Genomic DNA, 24981 nt, shown 5'->3' with positions numbered 1-24981 from the left:
TGCAAGCTACATTTTGGCATTCTGAACCCAGCTCACTCCTCCAACATTTCAGTATAAGCTTCTTCTACTTTCCTTATTCATTATAAATTAGTTCCTTGATTAAAAATTTAGTGTAAGGGCTTAAACTGTCAGATCTTACACAATTTGGCAAAGAATCCTTTGTATTTGTATCACGGACTAAATCTTTTCAAAGTGTTTTCAAATGTGCTGTCTTACTCCTCTAAAATGTGTGTTTGTCTCATTAGCTGTCAAACAGACCAACTTGTTCTCTGTTCATCTCAGTTTGGGTGCTTGAAAAGCCAGAAATAATTCATAAAGCATCCAAACAGGGAAGAGATGGAATTACCCTGAAGTGCCACCATGGGTAGGAGCAGAGCTGTAGTCACCTGGGTGGTATGACTTAAAAGTATTTTTAAAAGTCGCCTCTCTGAGTTAAAAACCAACAGCAATCAAAACCAAACAAACCAGCAAACAAACACAAGTATAAAATTCTTCCTCCTTCCCAAGGACATTACTCTCTGTGCCAGGTAAGGGAGGCCTCTCATTTCTTTCCACTGAAATGAAAAGACCTTTAAGCCATCTCAGTCAACTGCTTCTGAGCATAAATAAACTCAGCAGATGCCCTTGGGAAGGCTTTCAAGGTAAAAGATATAAAAGTGGGGGCCTGGGAGAGAGGATAAGACTGAGTAAAAACGATAGCAGAAATGACTAGTTGGGGGCACAGGGAACAAATCTAATATGCTCAATGAAGTTATAGTCTTGTTTTACAGAGATCTTGACATTCTTTATATATACTAAGGGAATATATTGCTATTCATATTTCTAAAATTATTACTGATAGGCTTTTGAGCCTAAAGTCAGGTAAGAGCATCAATATTTGCTATACAATACTGAATTTTTCTCAGCCTGTCATGAAGAGATGCTAAATTTTTAAACTATGAATAAATTATATATAAAACATCTAATTCACATCAACTTGACGAATGATGTACATCCCCTTGTTTAACGTACCCAGACACAAAACCTGCCAGGAGAAGTTAACCAACAGATAGCATAGCAGATGCTGTAAATGCATGCCTAAACACACACACAGGAAGAAATGAAGCGATTGTATTTTAATTTCAAAAATAAAAGTAAAAAATAAAGCCTTTACTCATGTGTAATCCCTGTTCTGAGGAACCACCAACCCTATGGCCAAGCTACCACCAGAGTAACTGCTCGCTCTCTCTCTCTCTCTCTCTCTCTTCCTCTCTCTCTCTGTCTCTCTCTTTCTGTCCCTGTTCCTATCCTATTCCTGAGTGTGTGTGTGTGTGTGTGTGTGTGTGTGCGTGTGTATTTTGAGTCAGTCTCACTATACAGCGCACTCACAGCACTTCTCCTACCTCAGACTCCTGAGTACTGTGATTACATGCATATGTCATACCTAGCTTCTTATCCTACCACTGACAGCTGCCATTGTGTGTCACCTCACCACTGCTACCAGTTAAAGTAGACATGTAATAACCATCCGACAAACTTCCTAACGGGGAGCACGTTTTCACACTTCTCACATGCTCATAATGACGTCATCATCCTTCCAAAAGCACGGGGAGAGAGGTTGATCGATTAGCACTAGATCCTCACAGCTCCCAGCCCACAGGCGGTTCTTCTGAGGTCTACAGGGACCTTCACTCACTTCCTCAACTACCACATAACTGCTTCCGTGGTTATTTAAAGGTATTTAACAATTTAATTAACTCAAAATTATGGATCTCAACCACATATGTATGTGGTTTGTTTACGCTTTTAAACAAGTACTCTTGTGTTCTTGTTTGCAGATTCTTCTAAAATCCAACTTCCGCTCCAATCAGGAAAGTTGAGAGGAAGGTGCGGATCTCAGGAATAAAAGCAGCCTGACTGAGCAGATCCACTGGTGAAATAATTTGCCATTTTCTACTGAGACTGTTATTACTGTTAGAAGACCAGCATGGGGGTGGCCTTTCCAACAGCCAAACTCTGGTAAAGCAGGCAACAGTCAACAATTCTAACAAGTTCTCAAGATGATTGTCCAGCTGGGTGCAGTTGCCTGTAATCCCAGAACTAGGGAAGCAGAAGAAGGTGGATCTCTGTGAGTTCGAGGCCAGCCTAGTCTACAGAGTGAGTTTCAGGACAGCTAGGGCTGCACAGAGAAACCGTGTCTTGGGAGGTCGGAGGGGGGAGACTATCCACATGACAAACACCACCACTTGGAGGCAGCCGTCCCCACAAACTAGGAAAGGTAGATTTTTAAGTCTTCTAAGCTTGGCAGCTACAAACCCAAGTCCATGCTCAGTTCAAAGTCCCTCCCCTCTCATCTCTCTGTCACCTAAAAGGGTCTGGGCTCTACATCCTGTGGGTAGCTTAAAAACGTCATCAAGGTTGTTTTGTGTAAGAGGTGGAGATGGCTCAGTGGGCAAATGCTCCCTGTGCAGGGCTGAGAACTCAGTTTGAATGTTCCTACTTTACAGGCTACTCATGGCGGCACATGCCTGTAACCAGCACATGAGGTAGAGAAAAGAGGATCCGAGGGGCTCACTGGCCAGCCAGTATAACACACATACACACACACACACACACACACACAGAGAGAGAGAGAGAGAGAGAGAGAGAGAGAGGTATTACAGAGTATAAGGACATTTTGTTCAGAAATAAACTGCATATATGATGAACCTCTTCATAATTATCCTTTCAAATTGTTCAGCAGGCAACATCATCAATAGCGCTTTCTTTAGGTTTCTAGGGCTGCAGGCTTATTTCTTTAAGAGACCTTTCTTTGGGAAATGTCATGTTATATCTTGTTTCCTTGTATTTCCTGGGCTCCCATGTTGGGATTGGCATATCTGGTGGCTCGGTTATCTCTACCACAGAGGCAGTGACAGACAAGTACAACGTGACCTCACTCATGTAGAAATTAACAGCAGTGGCAGCTTAGAACCTGAAAGTGGAATCATTGTTACCAGGGGCTGGGGAGAGGAGAGAAGCGGGCAAGGAGATCCACATCAGTGGAGGCTAAAATACAGCGAGATCAGGGTACCATTGGGCACAAATACCTCAGAAAGACAAAAGAAAGAACACTGAACATGTCCATCATGGACAGATGAAAGATGATTGATGAGATGGGTTCTGTTTAACCTGATTTGAACGCTGCACTACACGCATGTCAAAACCTCATGGTGCACACTAACACGTGGCATTTTCTGTATAATTAAAGTAAAATAAATTACAATAAAATGACTGAACATACTTTGAGAACATTTGTCAGCACATGAGACTGGAAAGAGATCCAGATTTCAGGGTCTGTCAAGTTTGCAGGAGCGTATTTACACCCTTCTGTTTGCACACAGTTTACAGATATGTTCAGGCTACAGCAGTTATTGGTTGCAGTGGCGGTCAATGGGCTACCAAACCTAAAGTCTGAGGGCTTATTGGAAGGTCTGACAGCACCTGCTTAAAACAAAATGTTCTTTACACTTATTAAATTTTTTTTCTCTAAGAGAATCAACAATATATTTATGGTACAAGTATTTCTTCCTGTTAGCCAAAAGATATCAATCAACCCAAACACTTTAATCATGTGAGATGGAAATTTTTATATAATGTAGGCCACACTGGTCTCCCTGCACTTTCTGAGTGACCCAGGGACATGCTCATCCTGGCAGTCTGCGATGGCTCTCACTCTTTTGAATTTTATTCTTGAAGAAAGCCGCTGGAATCACCCTCTCAGTTCCTCAAAGATTTTGTGACAAAAAAAAAAAAAAAAAAGAACAAAAAACATGCAGCTCAGCCTCTTAATCCCATCCTTTATTATTCCGTATCATTAAACATTCCATAACGTACCACACAGATGTCTGTCTCCTAGAGTCGACACAGACTGCCTTATTTTGCTTATTATTTACCATACATGCAAGCCACCTACAGTATTTGCAGAATGAATGAATGCGTAAATGAATGGAACTTGCAGTCAACAGCTATTTTGTAATTAAAGTTGCATGGTCTGCATAATTGCCTACGCTTTCCACTTTGCTCATTTCTTTGCCCACCGATGTGCCGTGTATCTCTGACACTACCACCTGAACAAATATGACTCAGTCCAGACGGGGCTTAACTCTATGCCCTTGACTTAAGGTGATGATCTCAGACACCGCCGCTTCATTTCACTCTACTTTAAATGCATGGTATCTGTCTTCCTAGATTTCAGATCTTGGAACAGCATTTCAAACCATCCGGACTGGACGGAATCAAGTATCTTAATAAATAGTCATGTCCCCCTTGATACATGCCCTCTGCATGTGTCATGTAAAACTTCATATCCTGCCTCAATTCAAACATACTAATAACACAAATATAACATATAACAAATGTGCAGGTAACTCACCCCCTCTGATATAAAGAAAAACAAAATGCAAACTACCAACTTTTGTGAGTGTGTTTATATATTCAGGCTTTTCTTTAGCCACAGAAGCTCAGCTTCATTATATGCATATTTACAAGTCACTGTTCCTGGAGATAATTAGAAAAACACCCAACACTGGCGAGGAAACAGGAAATGTGTGTGGATTAGTGAGGGATTCATTCAACAGAATCATTCCCCTTCCTAATTAGTGTGATAGCAAAACAAAGGCTGCATCAAGTGCAGCTTCTGTGAACAAGGATATCGGTGTCGTGCTCTCGGTCTCTGCTGCTGAAGAGCAGACACCTTCGGAGGATGAGACACAGATACACCAGTTTACAAAACGCCAAGGTCAACCCCAGGGCAGATAGCCATGTTCAAGGTCAGTGCGAGGAAGAGAAGGGCTGGCTTTCCCTGGGGGACTGTGCCCCAGGCCACATCACAGTCACCCCCCTTAGTCTTGTTCACTTCACTGTTTCTATACTCTGACTTTCTCGATCAGATAACTTCTTTATATCACCCCTATGGTTTTTATCTTCTATCATTATATATTATCCAGGAAGCATGTAGGAATGTGTTAACCACTGAAAGCGTTAACCCTAGTGTCCCAAAGATGAAAATGAACACCCAAGCCACCACTGCTAAACTCAGTCAACCCTAATTCAAACATACTCTCTCCTGTTGAACACTATAGAAGTTGGTATAGGGACTGTGTCTTATGCACGTATCTGTGCCATCCAAAAAATAGCTTCCACATGAGTAAAGGAGATCCATAAACAATTGGCAATCATGTTAATCCGTTTGCATTATGAATGCCCAGATTTAATTGCTTCAGTATAAATACAAAATAATTTAAAAATATGATTCAGTGAACACCAGTTTAGACTATAGTAAGCAATTTAGGGGCTCAAGAGATGACTCCATGGTTTAGAGAGCTCTTTAGGAAGACCTGACTTCAGGGCACAGTACCTACATCCCTTTAACTCCAGCTCCAAACACACCCAAGACCTTTGAACTCTACAGGTACACACACACACACACACACACACACACACACACACACACATCTCCACACAGGGATATACATACATGCACATAATTTAAATTTAATCATAAAAGGCCTGATACTTATGGTGATCAGAAGAGAAAAAGGGATCACCTGCAACTGGAGTTACAGACAGTTATGAGCCACGGGTGGGTGCTGAGATCCAAATCAGGGTCTTCTGCAAGAACGGCAAGTGCTCTAAATCACTGAGCAGTCTTTCCAACCCAAGATTATAGCCTTGTAAATGAAAACAAACCTGTGTTCTGTTTAAACATATTTACTCTTATTGAGGCATCTGTACAAACACCTGATAAAGTCTAATATGGATGTCAAGGAGACATACACAAAGCAAATTAAAGCATTCCAATAGTATAATAACAAAAAGCTAGTATAGGAGATACATGTTGTTATGAAGAGTTAAACATGCTATAACAAGAAAAAACACTTTTTTAAATAGTGAGAATATAAAAGGAAATAGGCTAAATGAAAACTGCAGTCAGCATGCATTAGATTAAAGACACCATCACCCTGTGCGCCACCCAGGCCTGAGTCTGTGATTGCTTTTGACATGCCTTACAGGGAAACAGACTCTTCCTAAGTCTATTTTAAAAATACTCATAAAGTGCTACAGAACTCCAAGCTCATAACAGGAAGCTAAGTGAAAGACACAATTCCATCTAGTATGTGACTTATGTAGCGTTTTAATAGCAAAACCATACCCCTTTGAATATCAGCCAAGATGACAATCATAGGGAACAAATGAAAAAGATATGGAGGACACAAACTGGCAATTTCTCTGTTGTGCAGCACACCACAGCTATTAAAAAACTGTTTCATGAACATGTGGAGGATGGGTGCATGGATCGACAGATGCATGGTAGATGCATGAATACATACATGGATGGATGCAATGGACTCACAGATACAGGGATGGATGGATGGATGGATGGATGGATGGATGGATGGATGGATGCAAAGACATAAAGATAAAGAACATCAGTCGGGGATGGAGATGTAGCTCAGTTGGTAGAGTGTGTGCCTTGCATGTAGGAAAACCTGGGTTTGAACCTCACCACCGACCCAAACCAGGCTTGGTGATCCACACCCACAATTCTATTACTGGGAAGATGGAGACAGTCGAGACAGTGGGGTCAGAAGTTCAAAGTCATACTTGACTACATAATAAGTTCTAGGCCAACCTGGACTACAGGAAACCTTGTCTCAAAAAAAAAATTTTTTTTTAAAAAAACAAACTGATAAAATGATAAGCAAAAATTTCTACCAGGTGCTTAGGAGATTGTTAATGTTAGACTAAAATAATTACCTTAAAACTCATAAAAGTGAATTTAGGTCATTTTGAAAAAATAAACACTGGCACTTAGTGCCAAGCCATTTTGTAAACATGCAGTATAACTTAGCTATGATCTAAACTCAGGAGAGAAAACACCATTCAACAGCAGGTGAAATTACCCATCCTGCCTTTCTGGTTCCCTGACCAGTGCTTCCTAGGAAACAGGATGCAGGTTGTGGCAAAGCCAAATCCCTGAATAATGAAAGACAAAACAAAACAAACAAACAAAACACACACACACACACACACACACACACACACACACAAAACACAGTTCGTGTTTCCCAACACATCCGGTAAATGCAAATCCAGAGGTACGATGGGCTATGATTTCTGTGATTTGAGACATAGGGAAGAATAATGAACAAGGGCAGCAAGGGGAGGGTGGTAGTGAGTGTAGACGTAGCCACGGTGTAAAACAAGACTATGTGCTTGCTCTCTATGGGAGAAAATACCCCACCCCTTCTCTCATCAACACGTATCAACCCTTGACAGTGTTGTATCTTTTAGACCTCTGTGATACTGATTGTTCCAAGACAGCCCAGTTTTTCAATGGGAGTAGAAGGGAAAGAGCATAGTAAGAAAAAGAAATTCCTGCATGGAAAGAAAAAGAAATTCCTAAAGTTAACTCCCCTCAAAGCCGTAATTCTGGAATAAACAATACATGAACCAAGGAGATCTTCATGAAAATATAACTTCAGGGTGAACGCTCAGAACATCTGTAATCTTCAATAATTTCTCCTATGGAAGAACAGGAGGGAAACAGATGGCAGAACCAATTATCACCAATTCAAGGCGCCTTCCACCTAGCAAGCATGAGCAGCTAGCCTACCAAAGTATATGACTCATTTATTTTCTTTAAAGAAAAATACCTCTAGCCTAATCATTGGCCCCTAAAAGGAAATGCATTAGGTGTTAAAGGGTAGTCTTCCTGCTATGAAGAAATGAGATCTAGGTTTGTTTATTTACAATGGCTCCTTTGCTGTTCTTGAAAATCTTGACAGTTTGGCAAATACTGCTATTGGCTTTATATTAGAAGGTGTGTGGCTACTAAAAATCCTAAGCCTGCTAATGGATAGGCAACTATTAAGCCCAGAAAATGAATAACAAAATAAAATGTGTAAAAATAACAGTTTCAGAACATTATAAGAAAAATGGGGGGATGGAAGGAGAGAAGGAGAAAAGGGAGGAGGATTATACCAGTAATTCATAAGAAGATCTCAAACATAAGATAAAGTCTACTTGAATTTCTTGACTTAATGCAAATCGTAAAAGAGTGATGACAAGAAAGACACAGTCAAAGCATATTTAAAATACATCTGGATGAGAGTCCTAGACAGCACCAACTCTCATTAACAAGGTTTATAGGATTCCATCAAAGGGCATGGAAAGACAGCCCCGGTGGTCAAAAGTACTTGCCATTCATTCAGAAGACTAGATTGGGCCTGCAACACAGCCACCCATAACTCCAGCTCCAGGGGATCCAACACCCTATTCTGGCTTCTGAGGGCACCTGCACTCATGTAGCATGCACTCACATAGCCATAATTAAAAACAAAGATTCATAAAATATTCTAAGAGAGAGAGAGTTGTTTTGACTTCAGTGAAGTGGGTAATAAATATGAGAATACTCTGACAAGCATTAGTACAGTATGCACAATCTTTCCAGTTAACAAGTATGTTTTCCTATAAAAAAAAAAACCTTTGGAAATTTATTTCTTTTCACTGTATCCAATATTCAGTACACTCTCCAAAAGACGAATGCCTTTGATTCCTCCTAGGGCAGTGAGAGATTAGGAAAAACTTTCAGTAGTCTTGGAATGTGCTTCTAAGCACCCAAAGATGATTGTTTAAAATACAGCTCCTGAGCTGTATCCAGACCCAGTGAAACAAAACTCTCAGTACCTTGAGGATATTCCCCAGGGCAGCTGTGCACACTGAATTTTAAAAATAGTGACAGTCAGGGGAATTTAAACTATCCATCTATAACCTGCACTTCATATGAAGAGCAACAGAGCCAGCAGGAATCCCAGGAAGGTCAGAGCTGACGTTAAGAAAAAAATGTTCTCAGAAATGCATTTTTACCATGAGGTTAATTTGTTACTGAGAAAACAAGCATTTTGTCCTTTGTAGAAGCAGGCTGTCTTGTTCTGAAATGTCAGTTCTGATCAAACTCAGATATCTGGACATAAAGTGAAATATGAAGTTATAAAATATTTTAAGTGTTGTCATCCCAATATTTCTACTATTCATATCTAATTTATGACATTAGAAGAAAAACTTCTGGTCACTGCACACAAATCAGGGCTAAAATGCAGGCTGCTCTAACAACATCTTTAAGGTAGCTACGAAAGGCCGAGCCTTATATGTGAGTAAATACCATGTGTGTCTTTCTAAATCTAGGTTACCTCACTCAGGATGATCTTTTCTATTTCCATCGATTTGCCTGCAAATTTCATGATTTCTTTGTTTTTAATAGCTGAATAGTATCCCATCGTGTAAGTGTGCCACAGTTTCTTTATCCATTCTTCCGCTGAGAGACAGCTATGTAGTTTCCAAATTCTGGCTATTGTGACTAAAACCACCATGAACAGGGCTGGAGAGATGGCTCAGCAGTTAAGAGCACTCACTGGCTGTTATTCCAAAGGACCAGGGTTCAATTCCCAGCACCACAGTGGCTCACACTGAATTTTAAAAATAGTGACAGTCAGGGGAATTTAAACTATCCTGAAACTCCTGTTTCAGGGGATCTGACACCATCACATGGACATACACGTAGGCAGAACACCAATGCACATAAAATAAAAATAAATAATTAATTTTAAAAACTGCCATGAACATAGCTGAGCAAGTGCTCTCGTTGTATGGTGGAGCGAAGTGGATTTTAGCCATGCAGTACAGGATGAGCATACAGTGTGACACAGACCCAAAGAAGATTATTAACTCAGAGGATCCAAGGGAGGATGCATACATCTCACTCGGAAGGGGAGGTAGAATAGACAGAGGTAATGGCTGAAGAGAAGGAACCAGGTAGGAGAGGGTATGCAGAGAGTTGAGAGGGTGGAGAACAGAGGCTGGGGAGAGCGAGGCTGAGAGGACAGAGGCCTGTAGAGAAAATAGAAACTGAGGGCGGGGGCATCTCTGTGACAAGCTGGAGACCCAAGTCAGGGTAGGCTCCTGGGAGGATATGAGGGGGACTTACAAAGAGACTCTTAGGGCCACAGAGACTGAAGAGGACACCCTCTAACTAGACTAGTCTCCTGAACACCAACCCACCCAGAAGAACTTCAACCCACAATTTACCCTCCCTAGAAGATGTGCAGGGATAAAGACAAAGCAGGTAGAGCAGAGATTGAGGGAATGCCCAACCTATGCCTGGCCCAACCAAAGACCCACCCTATGAGAGAGTGCCACCCCTGACACTATGAACAATACTCTGTTAAACTTTCAGACAGGAATCTGACAGAGTTGCCCTCTACGAGGCACTACCCAGCAGCACCTCAAAACAGATGTCAAGACTCACAGCTTATAAGGAAGGGCTTATTTGGCTTTAGTTTATGTCTGTAACTGAGGAAAGCCACCAGAGAAACTCAGAGCAGGAACCATAAAGATCAGAGCTTCTGCTAAAAAAGAATCTTCTCAGAAACATATGTTAGCTGGCTTGCTCCCTCTGGCTTGTTCAGGTAGCTTTTCTTTTTTGAGTTTTTTGTTGTGGGTTTGGTTTGGTTTGGTTTGGTTTGGGTGCGGTGCGGTTTTTTGTTGTTGTGTTTGTTTGTTTGTTTGTGTGTTTGTTTGGTTTTAGTTTTGTTTTTTTCTGTTTTTGAGACAGGGTTTGTACGGTGGTTTAAATAGGTGTGGCTCCCATAGACTCATGTGCATGAATGCTTAGCCCATAGGGAATGGCACTATTAGGAGGTGTGGCCTTGTTGGAGGAAGTGTGTCACTGTGGGGGCGGGCTTTGAGATCTCCTATGTTCAAGCTAGGCCCAGTGTGACAGACAGTTTCCTGCTGCCTGCAGATCCAGATGTAGAACTCTCAGCTCCTTCTCCAGCACCATCTCTGCCTGCACGCCACCATGCTCCCCCCCCCCATGATGACAATGGACTAAACCTTAGAAACTGTAAGCCAGCCCCCAATTAAACCTTTTTCTTTATAGGAGTTGCTGTGGTCATGGTGTCTCTTCACAGCAATAGAAACTCTAAGACAGTTTCACTTTGTAGCTGTGGCTGTCCTGGAACTCATTCTGTAGACCAGGCTGGCCTAAAACTCACAGATATCTGCCTGCCTCTGCCTCCCGAGTACTGGGATTAAAAGCGTGTGCCACCACTGCCTAGGCTCAGCTAGCCTTTTTGTACAGCCCAGGCCCACATGCGTAGTGTTGGCACCACCCAGAGTGGGCGGGGCTCCTTACATCAAGGCAATCAACACAATCCCCCGGGTGCAGCTCCCCACTCAGGTGATTCTAGTTTGTGGAAAAATGATATTGAAAGCAGCTGTCACCGACACATTCTATATTACACAGCACCTGTGATTTGAAGAGGGTTAGTCAACTTTTAACAGATTTGTGTTTCAAGTACATAAAAGTTGAAACCAGCCAGAAGGCCACACACACACACACACACACACACACACACACACACACAAAAGAACATTTCTATATTTTGAACAGTAGCTTTCAACTTATCTTTTTAACTGCCACATTTTAATTTTTATAGTAATAAACAACGTAACAGAATAAACAGAATAAACAACGTAACAGCATTCTGAGAGACGCTTCCCATAGAAAGGTCCTCAAATAGTCATTTATCCCTGTAATCTACAGAATTTACTTTCATGAGGCCTTTACAGGGGCCTCTAACACAGAGTGACTTGGATTCTGATGTCTTTAAAAGCCACTTTCTAACTCAGGTTGGAGCAGAGAACATTAAATTCCAAACGACACACTTTGAAAGTAAAGGCGCGGAAACATGTTTCATGCTCTCTGCTGCTTCCCCAAGACATTGGTCTCAGGGTTCATTCAGCATGTGAGTGTTGCTGGCACAGTAAGGTAGGCGCTGAGGTGGCAAGAAGCAACTTCCTCCGGCTCCTGTGTTAAACTTCAAGCCATAAGCTCCTCCCACCTGGCAGCCAACTGACTTCCTCTTCTCCACTGTCTGCAGGACTTGAATGTCCATGCTCTTTGCATTCTTTTCTCCCTTCTCCTTCTCCTCCTCCTCATTTTTGACCTTTTTAAATTTTTGTTTTTTTGTTTCTTTTTCTGTCTATCTTTTTTCTGTCTCAGTATGTCACCATGGCTGGACTAGAACTCACTTGATTAGATTTTGTTTCTTTCTGCTTGATGGTAAGTTCCACAATGAGAGTGAAGTTTTCATGGTGGCATACAGGGTTCTTTAAAAACTATTTTTTGAGGAAGAAGAAGAGGAGGAGGAAGAGCCGGAGGAAAAAATGAATAAGTGGTACAATTCGGTTTTGAATCCATCTGGACATAAGCATGTTTTAGTTGGAAGATTTTGCATTACTATTCCAATTTCCTTATTTGTTACAGGCCTCCTCTTGATTTATCTTTCTTGGTTAGGTTGAAGTAATTAAAGAGGAGAGGTCGTAAATCTGAGGAGGGATCTGAAAGAACTTTGAAAGGAGAGAGGAAGAGCTGGAAATTATTTAACTGTAGTACTCATGTGAAATTATCAAAATATTAAATTAAAACTAGAATGAACATAAATCTTTAAAATAAAAATACAACCAAATATTGTGATATTATTGATCTGTACTTTCTATTTCCATTCTTGTTTTATGTTGTGTATTTCCGAAAAGGTATTTGTTGAATTAATCAATCAAGAGAAACCTGTATTTAAATAACTGGCCTCAATTATAACATGAAGCCACAAGCAAATCCCAAAACTTGCTTTCTTCTAGCTTTTTAAAAATTTTTTATTAAATTTTTTTCTTTGATGATTTCATATATGCATAAAATATGTTATGCGTACTCTCGCCTCCTGGTCCTTTCACATCCCTCCCATTCTGTTATTGTCCCCTCTTCTCTGTGAGTCCTCCTCCCACACTTAGGTTGTTTCACACTGAGTTTAGCTAGGACCATCTGTGTGGTCATAGGTGGGGAACTATCCATTGGAGCCTGGTGGGTTAAACAATGGGTACAATTTCAGAAAATGACTGTGCTCCCCCAGAATCCATCAGTGACCAATAATCCAAAAGTGAAGAAGAGAAGGCACCCAAGGGTCCCTTCCAAACCCATGATTGATGGTTGACAGCCTCAGGTTTGTGCAAGTTCAGTACTGGCAGCCTTAGTTTTGATGACATCATGATTGTGATGGCTCTGTCATGCCCAAAACAAAGCGTTTCCCAGCTCTCTCCTCTATCTTCTAGCTTCTACATACTTTCTGCTCCCTCTTAGAGATGTCTCCCAAGCCTGAGAGAGGGTGGGATGCAGGTGTTTCGTTTAGGGCTGAGCAATCAACCTCCACAAATTCTCAGGCCCTTGATTAGCCAGGAGTCTCTGCATTCACCACAATTCACTGCAAAGGGAAGCTTTTCTGACTAAGGCTGAGAGTAGCTTTTGTCCGTGGGTACAAACAAATTATTTAGAAAGCAGATTGGCACCATATCAATTTAAATAGTACCAAGTCCTCCACCAGGCTTAAGGTTCCCCCAGCCATGGGTTTCAGACTGGGTCTATAGTACCAAGTATGAAGTCTTTCCTATAGAGTTGGCCTCAAATCCAATCAGAGAGAGAGAGAGAGAGAGTGGTTGCCCCCAGAACAGTCATGCCACTATTGCACCATTCTGGTACCATAGAATGGAGCTGGAAACAAAGATGAAAACATTGTATTGGCAAGGCTGGATGTCCAGCAAGCTCCAGAGATTCACTTGTCTCTCTCCCCCTGGTGAGTATAATCACATGCAGACGTGCCCAGTGTTTACATGGGTGCTATGGATTTGAACTCAGGTCCTTCTGCTTGCAGAGCAAACACTCTTATTCACTGAGCCCTCTCCCCAACCCGTTTTGCATTTCTTTTTTAAAATGTATTCCTCAGTGGATATTCTTTTTGATGCCAGTGTAAATGGAACTGGTATTTAAATTTCATTTTTAGATTGTTCATTGCAAATGGACATAACTATGTTTGAGTTTAACATATTTATCTTGAACCCTGCAACCTTGGGGACTAATAGTATATTGGTGGATTCCTTCATATTTCCATATGTATCATCAACCATCTGTGAGAAGATATCATTTTATTCCATCCTTACCAATCTATAAGTGCCAAACCTCCTTAGCTAAAATTTCCAAGATAATGTAGGATGGAATCGATAAGAGCAAACAAATTATTATTCTTTATCTTAAAGAAGTGGTTCTCAATCTGTGGGTTGTGATCCCTTTGGCAAACCCCTATCTCCAAAAATATTGATATTTTGATTCATAACAGTAGCAGAATTAGAGTTATAAAGAAACAATGAAAATAATTATTTTATGGTTGGGGCTCACCACAACATGAAGAACTGTATTGAAGGGCAACACATTAGGAAGGTTGAAAACCACCGTCTTAAAATCACTCCTCTTTTTGTCATTAGGTGTGTTTGCTGAGGGGTTTCCTACGCCTATTAGACTGAGGAAGCACCCCTCTACTCCTAGGCTACTAAAAGTTTTCCGTAGGCATGTGTAATGCTTTTGCTGAGCCAACGGAGATGACCTTGTGGGTTTTGTTGCTTTCAAGTCGGCCAATACAATGCATTACATTAATTGATTTTCAGAAGTTAAAAATATAACCTCACATTTCTTGGTTAAAACAATACGTTTCTAGATTCATGAAGAATTTGGAACTCAGGTAGCTAAAATGGTCTTGAAAGAAAAGATTAAAATAGAAGTACTACTTTCTAAATTAAAATAATGATAATAATAATACCACAGAGCAAAGGTATTTAAGACAACATCATATTTGCACAAGGGTAGAAATAGAGATCAATCGACTAGAAGTGAGAATCCAAAAATAAACCCACATAGCTATGGTCAATATCAATACATTTTTGCAAAGATTCTAACACATGAGGCACAAAGAATAGTCTGTTAGACAAATTATGCACAGTAGATGGTTGTCTATGTGTAGAAACTATGATCAGACCCTTACATAACAGAGATTTTAATTATACACGTGTGTATGTGAGCATGGGCCCATGGACACCGTGCACATGCAGATGGCCCTGAAGGTGCAGGTGATTGGAGCCACCTGATGTGGGTGCTGAGAACTAAACCCAGGTGCCCTGAAGGAGGAAGACATGCTCTTAACCACTAGAGTTACCTCCCTAGATCCCTACATAGTTCAATTTTCTGACCAAAAAAGTCACACATATAACATAATACTTGCAGAAAGAGTATACACCGAAACAGCACTCATGATTACCTTGTACTATGAACTTGTACAGATAAGTCTTTACAGTAAGCAAAGACTGTCCTGGCACAAGAAACTAGTCTTAAAAATCTATATGCAAGTAAGACTTCCTCATCAACGTAGTCAAAGGAATCAAAAGAACAATGGACGGGAGAGCGTGCTAGAGAGGAAGACAGGCAGCTGTTCACCGTGGCTGTAGAAGTGGTTTTGTTGGTACATCTAGTGCCCAGGAATGAACGTGACAACTGCCCCGAGGCGTGCATGTCCACACACCAATTACCTGCTTTAGCGGTGACAAGCTGAAGTACAAGAGGTCGTCTGGTCACGATGCCTGAGCCCCGAGGAAGAAAGTCCCTGAAAACAAACAAGAAGCAAAGATGAAGGCATTATGGAATTTTAAACTGGGCTCCATGGTAATCCTTCTAGCCTCCCAATCTTTCAACATGTTCTCTGTCTCAAGAAACCAAGACCCATCTAGAAAAGAGGTATTTGCAAAGTTCAAGGAGAAAGAAAGCTTGTATCGGCAAATGGTCCATTAATACGTAATTTCCTCACTAAAATACAGCACTCATTTGCCTAGGTAGGATTAATAAAGGTTACTTAAGTTTCTGTGTGTTGCCCATTCATTTTCACTCTCAGAGAATGTACATTAATTTTTAAAATGGTCTAATGCTGAAAGTAATTCCAGAACTTCTGATAACTGCAAAATTAGTACTGGCTTTGGCTTCCACATTAATATTAGCACCATCAAATGTTGGCCATAAAAGGGTGAAATATACTGTCTTTTCTAGATATCCTGAATTTTTTCTTCAATAAGAAAACTCACAAAAATGTGGTCTCAAATGGAAGAAAATATTACATCATAGAAATTAACACTAGAAAAAAAATATTGCAACTTAAGTGTTTCTTACTGTCCCTGTTAAGTGGGAGATTTCTGAGAAAGATTATGTTGAAAATGGCATGTTAACACAGCATACACACACCAATAAACCTGCAGCAAAGGAAGCATTGCATTAAACTACATGGCAACCCCACATGTACCATTAGCAATTCTGCAGTGTCAGAGAATTCGTGAACACCTGTCCCACAACTGCTGTCTGTCTTGCTGCTTTGTTTTGTTGTTGTTAAGTACTGGGAACTGAACTCAGAGCTTGGAGTATACTGTGCAAATGCCCTCCCACTGAGCTATATGTATCTGCATCCTTCTCTTCACTTTTTGTTTTGATCTCGCTAAGAGGCTCAGATTGAACTTGAGTTCACTCTGCAGCTCAGACAGGGCTTGAACTTGCCATCCTCTGGCCTCAGGCCCTGCTTATGTAATAGTTTCAAAGCATATTTACAATGCCTCACAACTGTAGAAAGAATGTCACAGAATTCTATTCAAAACAAACCTTTGACTCAATGACTTCAGGGACAGTGTTTCTCACAATTGAAATTCTAGGACCATCAAAAGAGAGAACTCCAGACACCCAGGACCCAGCCTCAGTGGTACATACTAACAGTACTTAGGGCAGGGGTTAACTCCCAGGAGATCCTAATGTTCACCGGGGTTTGCTCAGTACCTCACAGTCACACTGCTACACGGGAAACAGTGAAATTTCAATGCACAAGCCACCAGAGGCACTGCTATTCTCAGTGGGAGTCACAAAGACAAAATTAAGTAAATTTTTTTCTCTATAACTATTATTGTGTAAGTGCTAAAATACATTCTGGATGAGTTCATCGTAATGAACTTTTGCCTATCCTTTACCTAAACCAATCCTTTACCCCAAGGGCTGAGAACCTTGTAGAAGTTACTAGATGCTGTTGAAATAGAGACAAAGGATGTCTGTGTCTGAACTTTTAAAATGCCGCTTGAAATAAGTGATATTTTTTTAATTCATACAAAAATGCACTGACTGAGCGGAATGTGGTGGTGTGCACCGCAACCCCCAACAGTCAGAAAGGTGAGGCAGGAGAATCCTGAGTTCAAGGCCAGCTGAGCCACACAGGAAGACTCTGTCTCAAACAAGGGAACAAAAACACAGAACAGAGCATCTATGTTCTGTGCCTACAACCAGAAGGGAAGGAGTTCATTTGAAAGTCAAAATGAATGAAGGGAAAAACACGAGAGTAGAAAGCTGGAAAAAAAAAATCTGCGTTTCTGTGAATGAAGTTTTAAGCTTTGTAGATGCCAAAGAGAAATGTAAGGTCTGAAATGCCTGAAAACTGCCATTTAGAAATGCAAATATTCCTCAATGAGAAAGGGATAGAGGGAAAGGCAGGGAGAGGAAAGGAGCGCGGATGAACAGAGTCTTGTTGACTGCGTACCCTCTCGCAGGGGCCAGTTTCAGCCTGTGTTTGTGATTCTGTTTACATGATGTGGACTTAGCTCCCCCTCCGCTGGCTATGGGTAACGTGAACCATATATAATACTTTAGACAACTGACTGTTCTGTTTACTTTCAGGTGTCTGGCTGAAAGGAAACCCACGGATACACTAATGCGTCTTTCTACCTTGTTTTAACCAATCAAGCCTAAAGTCTCATTGTGAGGAATGAGGAGGATTCCGACATCTAGCCTGTGAGTTTCTTACTCACAGTCTGCCTCTTACTCACAGTCTGCCTCTAATATATACTCTCGCCAACCATGAAGACATTGGGTGAGGAAATCTGGCTATCTGGAACTCTCTCCCATTTCACAGGAGCCTCTACTGTAAAGCAAACCCCTCGAGAAAAAAATCTCCCTTTAATGGAGAAGTGGGTGTTCAGGCTGGCACCCTGAAAGTGCATCTCATTCTAATGACCCAGCAAAACTAGAACCATATGCTCAGAGCCTTCCTGCTGTGTGAGCTGAGGGAAAGGACCTCAAGGGAGACAGAGAACACTGACTTGCAGCTCCACCGTTGCACAGGCAGAGAATTTTCTCTAAATATGTTCCAGTATTCTACCTAAGCACCAAATCATATGGCTAAAATGAAATGCAGCATGTGACAACCTATTAAAAACCCAAGTACCATGAAAATGCACATCCATATTGCTACAGTTATTACTACATTATAGTCATAATGTGCTCCCCCTAATATCGTAGTATTCTCTTGCAAAAATGCCCTAAATCCCTATTTACAAAATGTTAGCGCTTCCAGAATTGAATATGAGATAAGGGGCCACAGACCCTATCTGAACTACCCTCTTGGTGCAGCCCAGCTGCAGTGGTTTGGACGCTTAGTTTGGTAGCCCTGCCTCCTTCCACACCAAGCCAGGCACTGACACAAACAATCTTGAATAATTCATTAGCCATTGAGTGCAATCATCCACTTGGTTTTCAGTTCTCCTGTGCAATAGACAGTTAGCCTTTTGTCTCTCATCAGCGTGTCTTATGGTGAAATGAGTTTACTACATTAAAGAACAGGAGCTAATGGCTGTCCCTTTAGTTGTACTTTTAATTTAATATATGGATCTTCTTTATTATTATCTAATACACACATAGAGAAATAAGAGGGGCCAGAGATCCCATTTAAACCACACACATATACACACACCAATGAGGCACCTGTCTACCCAGTCTCAGCATTAAGCTTTTCAGAGAAGTACATGCTTTTCCCACTTGCATGATTCCTAAGAAAAAAGCAAAAAAGAAAAGAAAATTCTGTATTGAATCTGTAGCATTTCTTACTGAGCTTTTCAGAAATTTAGAATGCCAAGAAATGTTATTTTTGTTCCAGTAGGAAATGGTTGGACTTTGGAAGCCCTATCAGGAGAGCACAGCTGCTGTCTCCAAAAAACTTACACAAGTTTTCCTTCTTCGCAGCAAATAAGTACAGAGATGGCTTCCTCCAAAAGGGCTAAGTGACCATTAATCAGATGGTTTGCTCAATAAATAAATGCTTAACAACTTTTTATAACTAAATATGGAGGTGTAACTCCAACTCTCCTAGGAACCGATTCCTGTAGCTGATTCCACGATATGTAAGCTCGCTCTTGAAGGAGAAATACACACAATGACTTGACTAAGCATGGCAGATGCCAGAGATATGCTCCACGCAGCATGGAGAAGCAACAGAGAACAAGTAGTATCTGTTCTGTGTGCGTGAAACAACCTCAGGGAGGAAATGTGAAGCAAGGGGCATTCCACAGCTTAATTCGAAGGCCTGGGAAACAACTGGGGAATAGGACATTGAGTAACTGTATGTATTAAAGGTCAGAAAGAGACAGAAAAGGAAGTGGACCTCAGCCACCTTCCTTATGGGTGGGTGTGCTTGTTTTCATGAGAGTAATAGAGACATGGAGGGAGATTTAAGTTGTAATATACACATTACAGAAAACAACAACAACTAGAGTGTTGAAAAAGGGAGACATGGAAGATTAGGAAAACAGACACTGGCCAGTCTCAGTCATTCATGAAGAGAATGAGAGTTAGGTCCAAGGCAGTAATGATAGAAAAAAAGAGAAAACAAATGGCAGGATTTGTGGAAAGGTTATGATAAACCTCACAGTGGTCTACTAATCAAGACACAATATTCAGGAAGAGAAAGGTTTGGTTATAAATGATATGTCCATTTACTAGTATCAGCCTCTCTCTCTCTTTCCCTGTCTCTCCCTCCCTCCCTCTCTCTCTCTCATGTTTTGCTCAATATTATATTATATTAGTATGTTATTCTATATTTTAAAAAATTACACCACATAAGACACAATACTCACATTTGTAATTGTAGGACTTAAGGAGCCAAGGATGAAGAATCATGGGTTCAAGATCAGCTTGGAATATACAGCATGCAGTTAGACCCTGACTCAAAATTAATAGATTAATAACAATAATAATAATAGTCACACTAACTTCTAAAATTTCTTTACTTAGATGTCTTGAACCAATATCACTACAATTCAACTCATTATTCAACTCAATTGAACATGTTTTCCTTCTTCATTCCCAGTCATTACCCACTTCATCCACATCCATATATACTGGCCAAAAGCAGCACCTGGAGGCCAGACTCCCTCTATTGGCCTCTGTCATCTACTCCAAATGGGTCACTAAGTCCTGCTGCTACACTTTTTGGCATCTCTTCAGTCATCATCTCTTCTCTTTCAATCACTTCAGGTAACCAACAAGTAGGCTACAAGTAATCTCATAAGTAATTTCTCTTAATCCAACTTGAGCACCATCCAAGACAGCTTTCACAGAAATCCCACATCATCATTTCCAGATTTTCTGTCAGTAAGTGACTTCCCATTGTCTTCAGGATAAAGTCCAAATCTTAGTATCACATAGGAAATATTTTATTTCTTACTATTTCCCTGAAGACACCTCAGGTCGAGGGCTCCTCGCATTTCATTTGACCTTCTATTTAGACAATTATGCAATACATGCTGACTGATCTAAAGAGCACCAAGAGGACGCTGAAGCTATAGAAGAAAGTAATGCAGAGAAAAATCCCTGCCTTCTAACAGAATCTTCCATGCACTAGTTCCCTCGGCCTTGGTGCTTTGGCACACATGGTCATGCCCCCTGCTCGGGACTCCTGCCCCAACAGCTTCTAGCCAGCTCCTACTAGAACTCAGCTCCACATTATCCTTCTTAGCTCCCCCCATCCAAGCTTCTGTCTAAGCTCTCAACAAACACTGGTGTGTTCACAGATTTGTCCTCAGCCCTGTGTGTTCCTCCAGGATGAATTAAATGTCCAAGTATTTCATTAAATTTCTGTTTCCACTTTCAGAAAAGACTCCTGATGCTTGCTAGAGTCTTAATACACAGGGAAAGCAACTGAATTTACTTCTTCAACTAGAAAACAGCTAAGTGACATTGTATGTATAAAGGAATAGCAGAAGATCTTGCAATTTAAAAGAATTTGGCCGAAATGATTTAATGTTATTTTAATATTCACGTTTACAATCAGAAGGTATTCACCAAAGTACAAAGTACAGAACACAGTGTTGACCCTTATTACTCCTTGTACAAAGATATGGAATTGATTTGAAGAAAACACTTTTTTGACCCAAGAAACATCATCCTTTTAAAAATTACTCCTCAAATTAAAAAGTCTTAAAATTAGTCTTTAAAAAGTCTTCAAGCTAATCTTCTGTACTCCAGAACAATACCTGTAATAACAACTTAAAACACCTCACAAGGATGTGAGGATGGTAAGAGACTGGGATGTAAGAAAGCAGAGGCAGAAACAAAAACAAGCTGATGAGCGCCAACCACTGCTGCTCTACCCCGAGAAGTGCTGGGGTTCTGAGTCTGGTTCCACCACCGAACATAACGTGCTGTTAAAATGCCTCTGTGTTTGCATGCCTGAACCCTGGAGCCTCGCCAGCCACAACAGTGCCATTTCAACTACAGGAAGTAATAACACCAAGAGTCTCAGAGTCTCTGGAAATTCCCACTGCAGTTTCCATCCCCCACATTAAGGAGATTAGTATTTATTTACTTGTAGAGGTTCACATGTTGCTGACGCCAATTACCCTACAAAGTGTCCATTCCTAACATCACTTCACTTGGAAAACATGAGAATTCAGTGACAGTGAGCATGCTGTTTTTATACACCCAAAAACACTCGTGTTCGTCCACAGAACTCAGAAGTTCTAAGCCACACATTTTCAACAACCAAATTAACCGTGGATCGATAGCTCCCACTGAAGCACTTAGAATGTAAAGTTTCTGTATCCAAGATCTATGAAAAATGACAGTCCTCACCTTAAAAATACCATGCTTTACCTGCCAAAATACCATCAACTACAAAAATAAGTTCTTTACAAAATTTTAGCACCCGATTAATGAGTCTTGGTACAAAACAGAAATAGCATCACTTCCCCCACTCCAAATCTCACATCATACTTTACTCTGTTTAGCTGACATGAAAATAAATAGCAAGAGAGACAACTATGTGGATTGCTAGCTGACTACCCAATAGCCATTTTCCTTTCTTATTAACGCAACCCAGAGTTCACTGGGGATGTCCACATGCCTAGTTTTGATAAATAAATTAAGCATGGTCCCCCAGACTTCCTCGCAAACGCAGTGCCCCTCACATGTTCTGCACAGTAAGATGCTTTTGGAGATTGCTGAGCGGCATAAGATGGTTCCTGTAACACGGTCTTATTTCACCCAAGCATACTGCTCGACCTTCCTCTTCTTTCCTCTTCCTGTCAGTTATCTGTGACTGCATCGCTACAACAGTCATCTCCACATGACGAGGCAAGACAATAATGCAGATAGAAGCCATGTGCCCCAGACAGCAGAGAAAATACATCACAGAGAACCTAGGATGGTGATAACATTACAAGTCAATGAGACCATCCTGACATTTCCTGGGAAGGAGAGAGAATGGGAAATGCAATGCTTTAGGCTAGTGTTTGCAATTTGCTTTTCATTGCTGCCTCCTTATGAAAACATTATTTAATTTTTTCCCTCATCAAAATTTCTCTTTGTAAATCTGAAACAATAAATTTAAGTATAGCAGCAGATTTCATGTACATATTTGTTATTTAAACTTAAATAGGAGATTCCTCCAAAAACCAATTTTGCCTCCTTAGGTGAAATACCACGCTTATCAATAATATTTTACAGGCTAGCAAAAAAAAAAAAAAAAAGAGAGAGAGAACTCAGAATAGTCAGAATTTAGTAATTTCAGCCATGTTTTTCTGCAGCGTTTCTAAAGAGATAAACGTGGAGAAGACAGAGTCCAATGGCTTTTTCCTCAAGCCCAATGCATTTCCTTCCGAAGACTGAAAAGATGGACAGGATGAAGTAAAACCCTTACCCAGCCTAAGCAATCAATAGGCAGGCTAACAACCTCTGTTGCCCATTTTTCATGAAGCCACAGTGAGTTGCAAACCTTTGTATTCCTGCACTACAATGGCTAACAAAGACCCATCTGCAGCAGATCAAACCAGACAGTGACAAGACACCAGGAAACAAGGGCATTTACACGGTGACTAGGGAAAAGCTGGTCCAGACAACCCACTAGTTCCTTGCAAAGGCATTTGGGACCCAATATCTGTCCTTGGTCCTGAAGGTCTAGGTTTCCTTGTCAAAAGACGGGAAGGGAGGTACATCAACGACAGCAGAAGGGAACTAACTTCCTTGGCCAATACTGTGTATTTGTGTTTCTGACTTTTCTAAGACATTAAAATAAAAAAAAAATGACATATACAATAAAAAGCTAAGATAGTACAAGCCAGATTCACCATTAAAACACAGATCAGAGCGCCACAGGATAGAACACAGCCTGCTTAGTTTTAAAGAATGGAAATGACTTTCTAATTAACCTGGGAGTCCGAGGACCCAGCCCTTCCTCTCTGGAAGCTCCAACCTGTTATTAGAACATCAAACCTGTCATTAGAACATGTCTCTCAAGTGATTTCAGGCTACTTTGATGCCTCGGTGTTGATGCTTACAGAAGACCCTCTCCAATGTCCCTTTCTTCACCAGATTCTCTCTCCCACAGGAAGTATTTCCAGATATGCCAGTATAGCCAGATGTTTTGCATTTCTGCTTTCAAGGTTCCAAGATCCCTCCATCACATCTCTTCCTGGACAAGCTCTCCTAGGACAGGCCTGTCTGTATTTGGCATAGCACCTGCCACAGATTTGGCAAATGAATTAACTCCATACTTTAGAAATTAAAAGTGGTGAATACACTAGAGAGATGAACTTTATGGGATGAGCTGGTAAATAAATATAATTAAAGATAGCTTTTCCACATTTTCTGTATTAGTCAGGCTTTTCCAAACCATGGCAAGCATCTGGCAGAAGGGACTCTGGGAGGGAAAAGATTCATTTTGGCTCATGGTTTCAGAAGTTTTGGTCTGTAGCTGATTGGATCCATTGCTTTGGGTCAGGTGAAGCAGAACATCATGGTGGAAAGTCTGTGATGGAGCAGCTGCTCCTTAGAGCAGAAGAGTATGTCATGATTAAGGGCTTCATTCCCCGCCTCTTTATTTCCTCTGGACCACAAGCCTATTGATGCCAAACACATAAATGTCAGGTCTTCATTCTTTGATGGCTAATCACAGTGTGAAGATTCTTAGACACTCTCAGAGGTGCACTTTAATCTCCCAGGTATCTCTCAATTCAATGAAGTTGACTTATATGTTCTATTATTTATTTTCTTTCCTTAAAATTATTTATTTCATATATTTGATTTTTATTCATAATCTTTTATACTGCTAATATTTTGAGGGAGAAAAGAGTAAAAGGAGAAAATCACTCAATATTGAATAAATGATGTGTGTGTATGTATAAGAGAGATAATTATAAGCATTTGCTACTTATCATTCTAAGTTATTCATGACTATGTTCGGATGTCAGGTTCATGGAAACTATAACTGATACCTTCAAATTCTAAAGTGTATTAATAGTAGCTGATAGAACATACCAGAATAAAAGGAATTCAATAAATTCTTTCTGGCTACTTAATAAATAATTGTAAGGACCGAACAGAGTTCAGGTCGCTAGAACTCATGCAAATTCTAAGTGGACATGGCAGCTCACCTATAATTCCAGCCTTGGAAGACAGAGACAGAAAAATGTCTGGAGCAAGCTGGATGGAAAGACTAGCCAAGCTGGTGAGCTCCAGTTTTGACTGAGAGAACTTACCTCAATGAATTAGGTGAAAGAACGATTGAGGAAGATTTTTTTTTTTTTACATACCAACCTCAGGCACCCACATTCACAAACAAACGTACGTATATGCACACACACAGAAGGAGGAGGGAGAAAAAAAGAGAGACAGAGAAAGAAAGAAAGAAAGAAAGAAAGAAAGAAAGAAAGAAAGAAAGAAAGAAAGAAAGAAAG

The 24981-nt window shown here is 40.6% G+C and overlaps 1 protein-coding gene across 5 annotated transcripts in view; it reads right to left on the bottom strand.

The window, feature by feature from the left end:
• Dnm3 (dynamin 3) overlaps positions 1–24981 on the bottom strand; it is a 477548-nt gene that overhangs the window by 388047 nt on the left and 64520 nt on the right. For all 5 annotated transcript variants that reach the window (XM_055624408.1, XM_055624405.1, XM_055624406.1 and 2 more), the window contains exon 2: positions 15487–15560. In XM_055624408.1, coding sequence (XP_055480383.1) covers positions 15487–15560 — 74 coding nt within the window. The remainder of the gene's footprint in view (positions 1–15486; positions 15561–24981) is intronic.

Source organism: Psammomys obesus, unplaced genomic scaffold, assembly GCF_907164565.1.
Source record: "Psammomys obesus unplaced genomic scaffold, mPsaObe1.curated_primary_1811, whole genome shotgun sequence".
Classification (NCBI taxonomy): domain Eukaryota; kingdom Metazoa; phylum Chordata; class Mammalia; order Rodentia; family Muridae; genus Psammomys; species Psammomys obesus.
The sequence above is the reverse complement of the archived record's forward strand: the minus strand, read 5'-3'. Positions and strand labels throughout refer to the sequence as shown.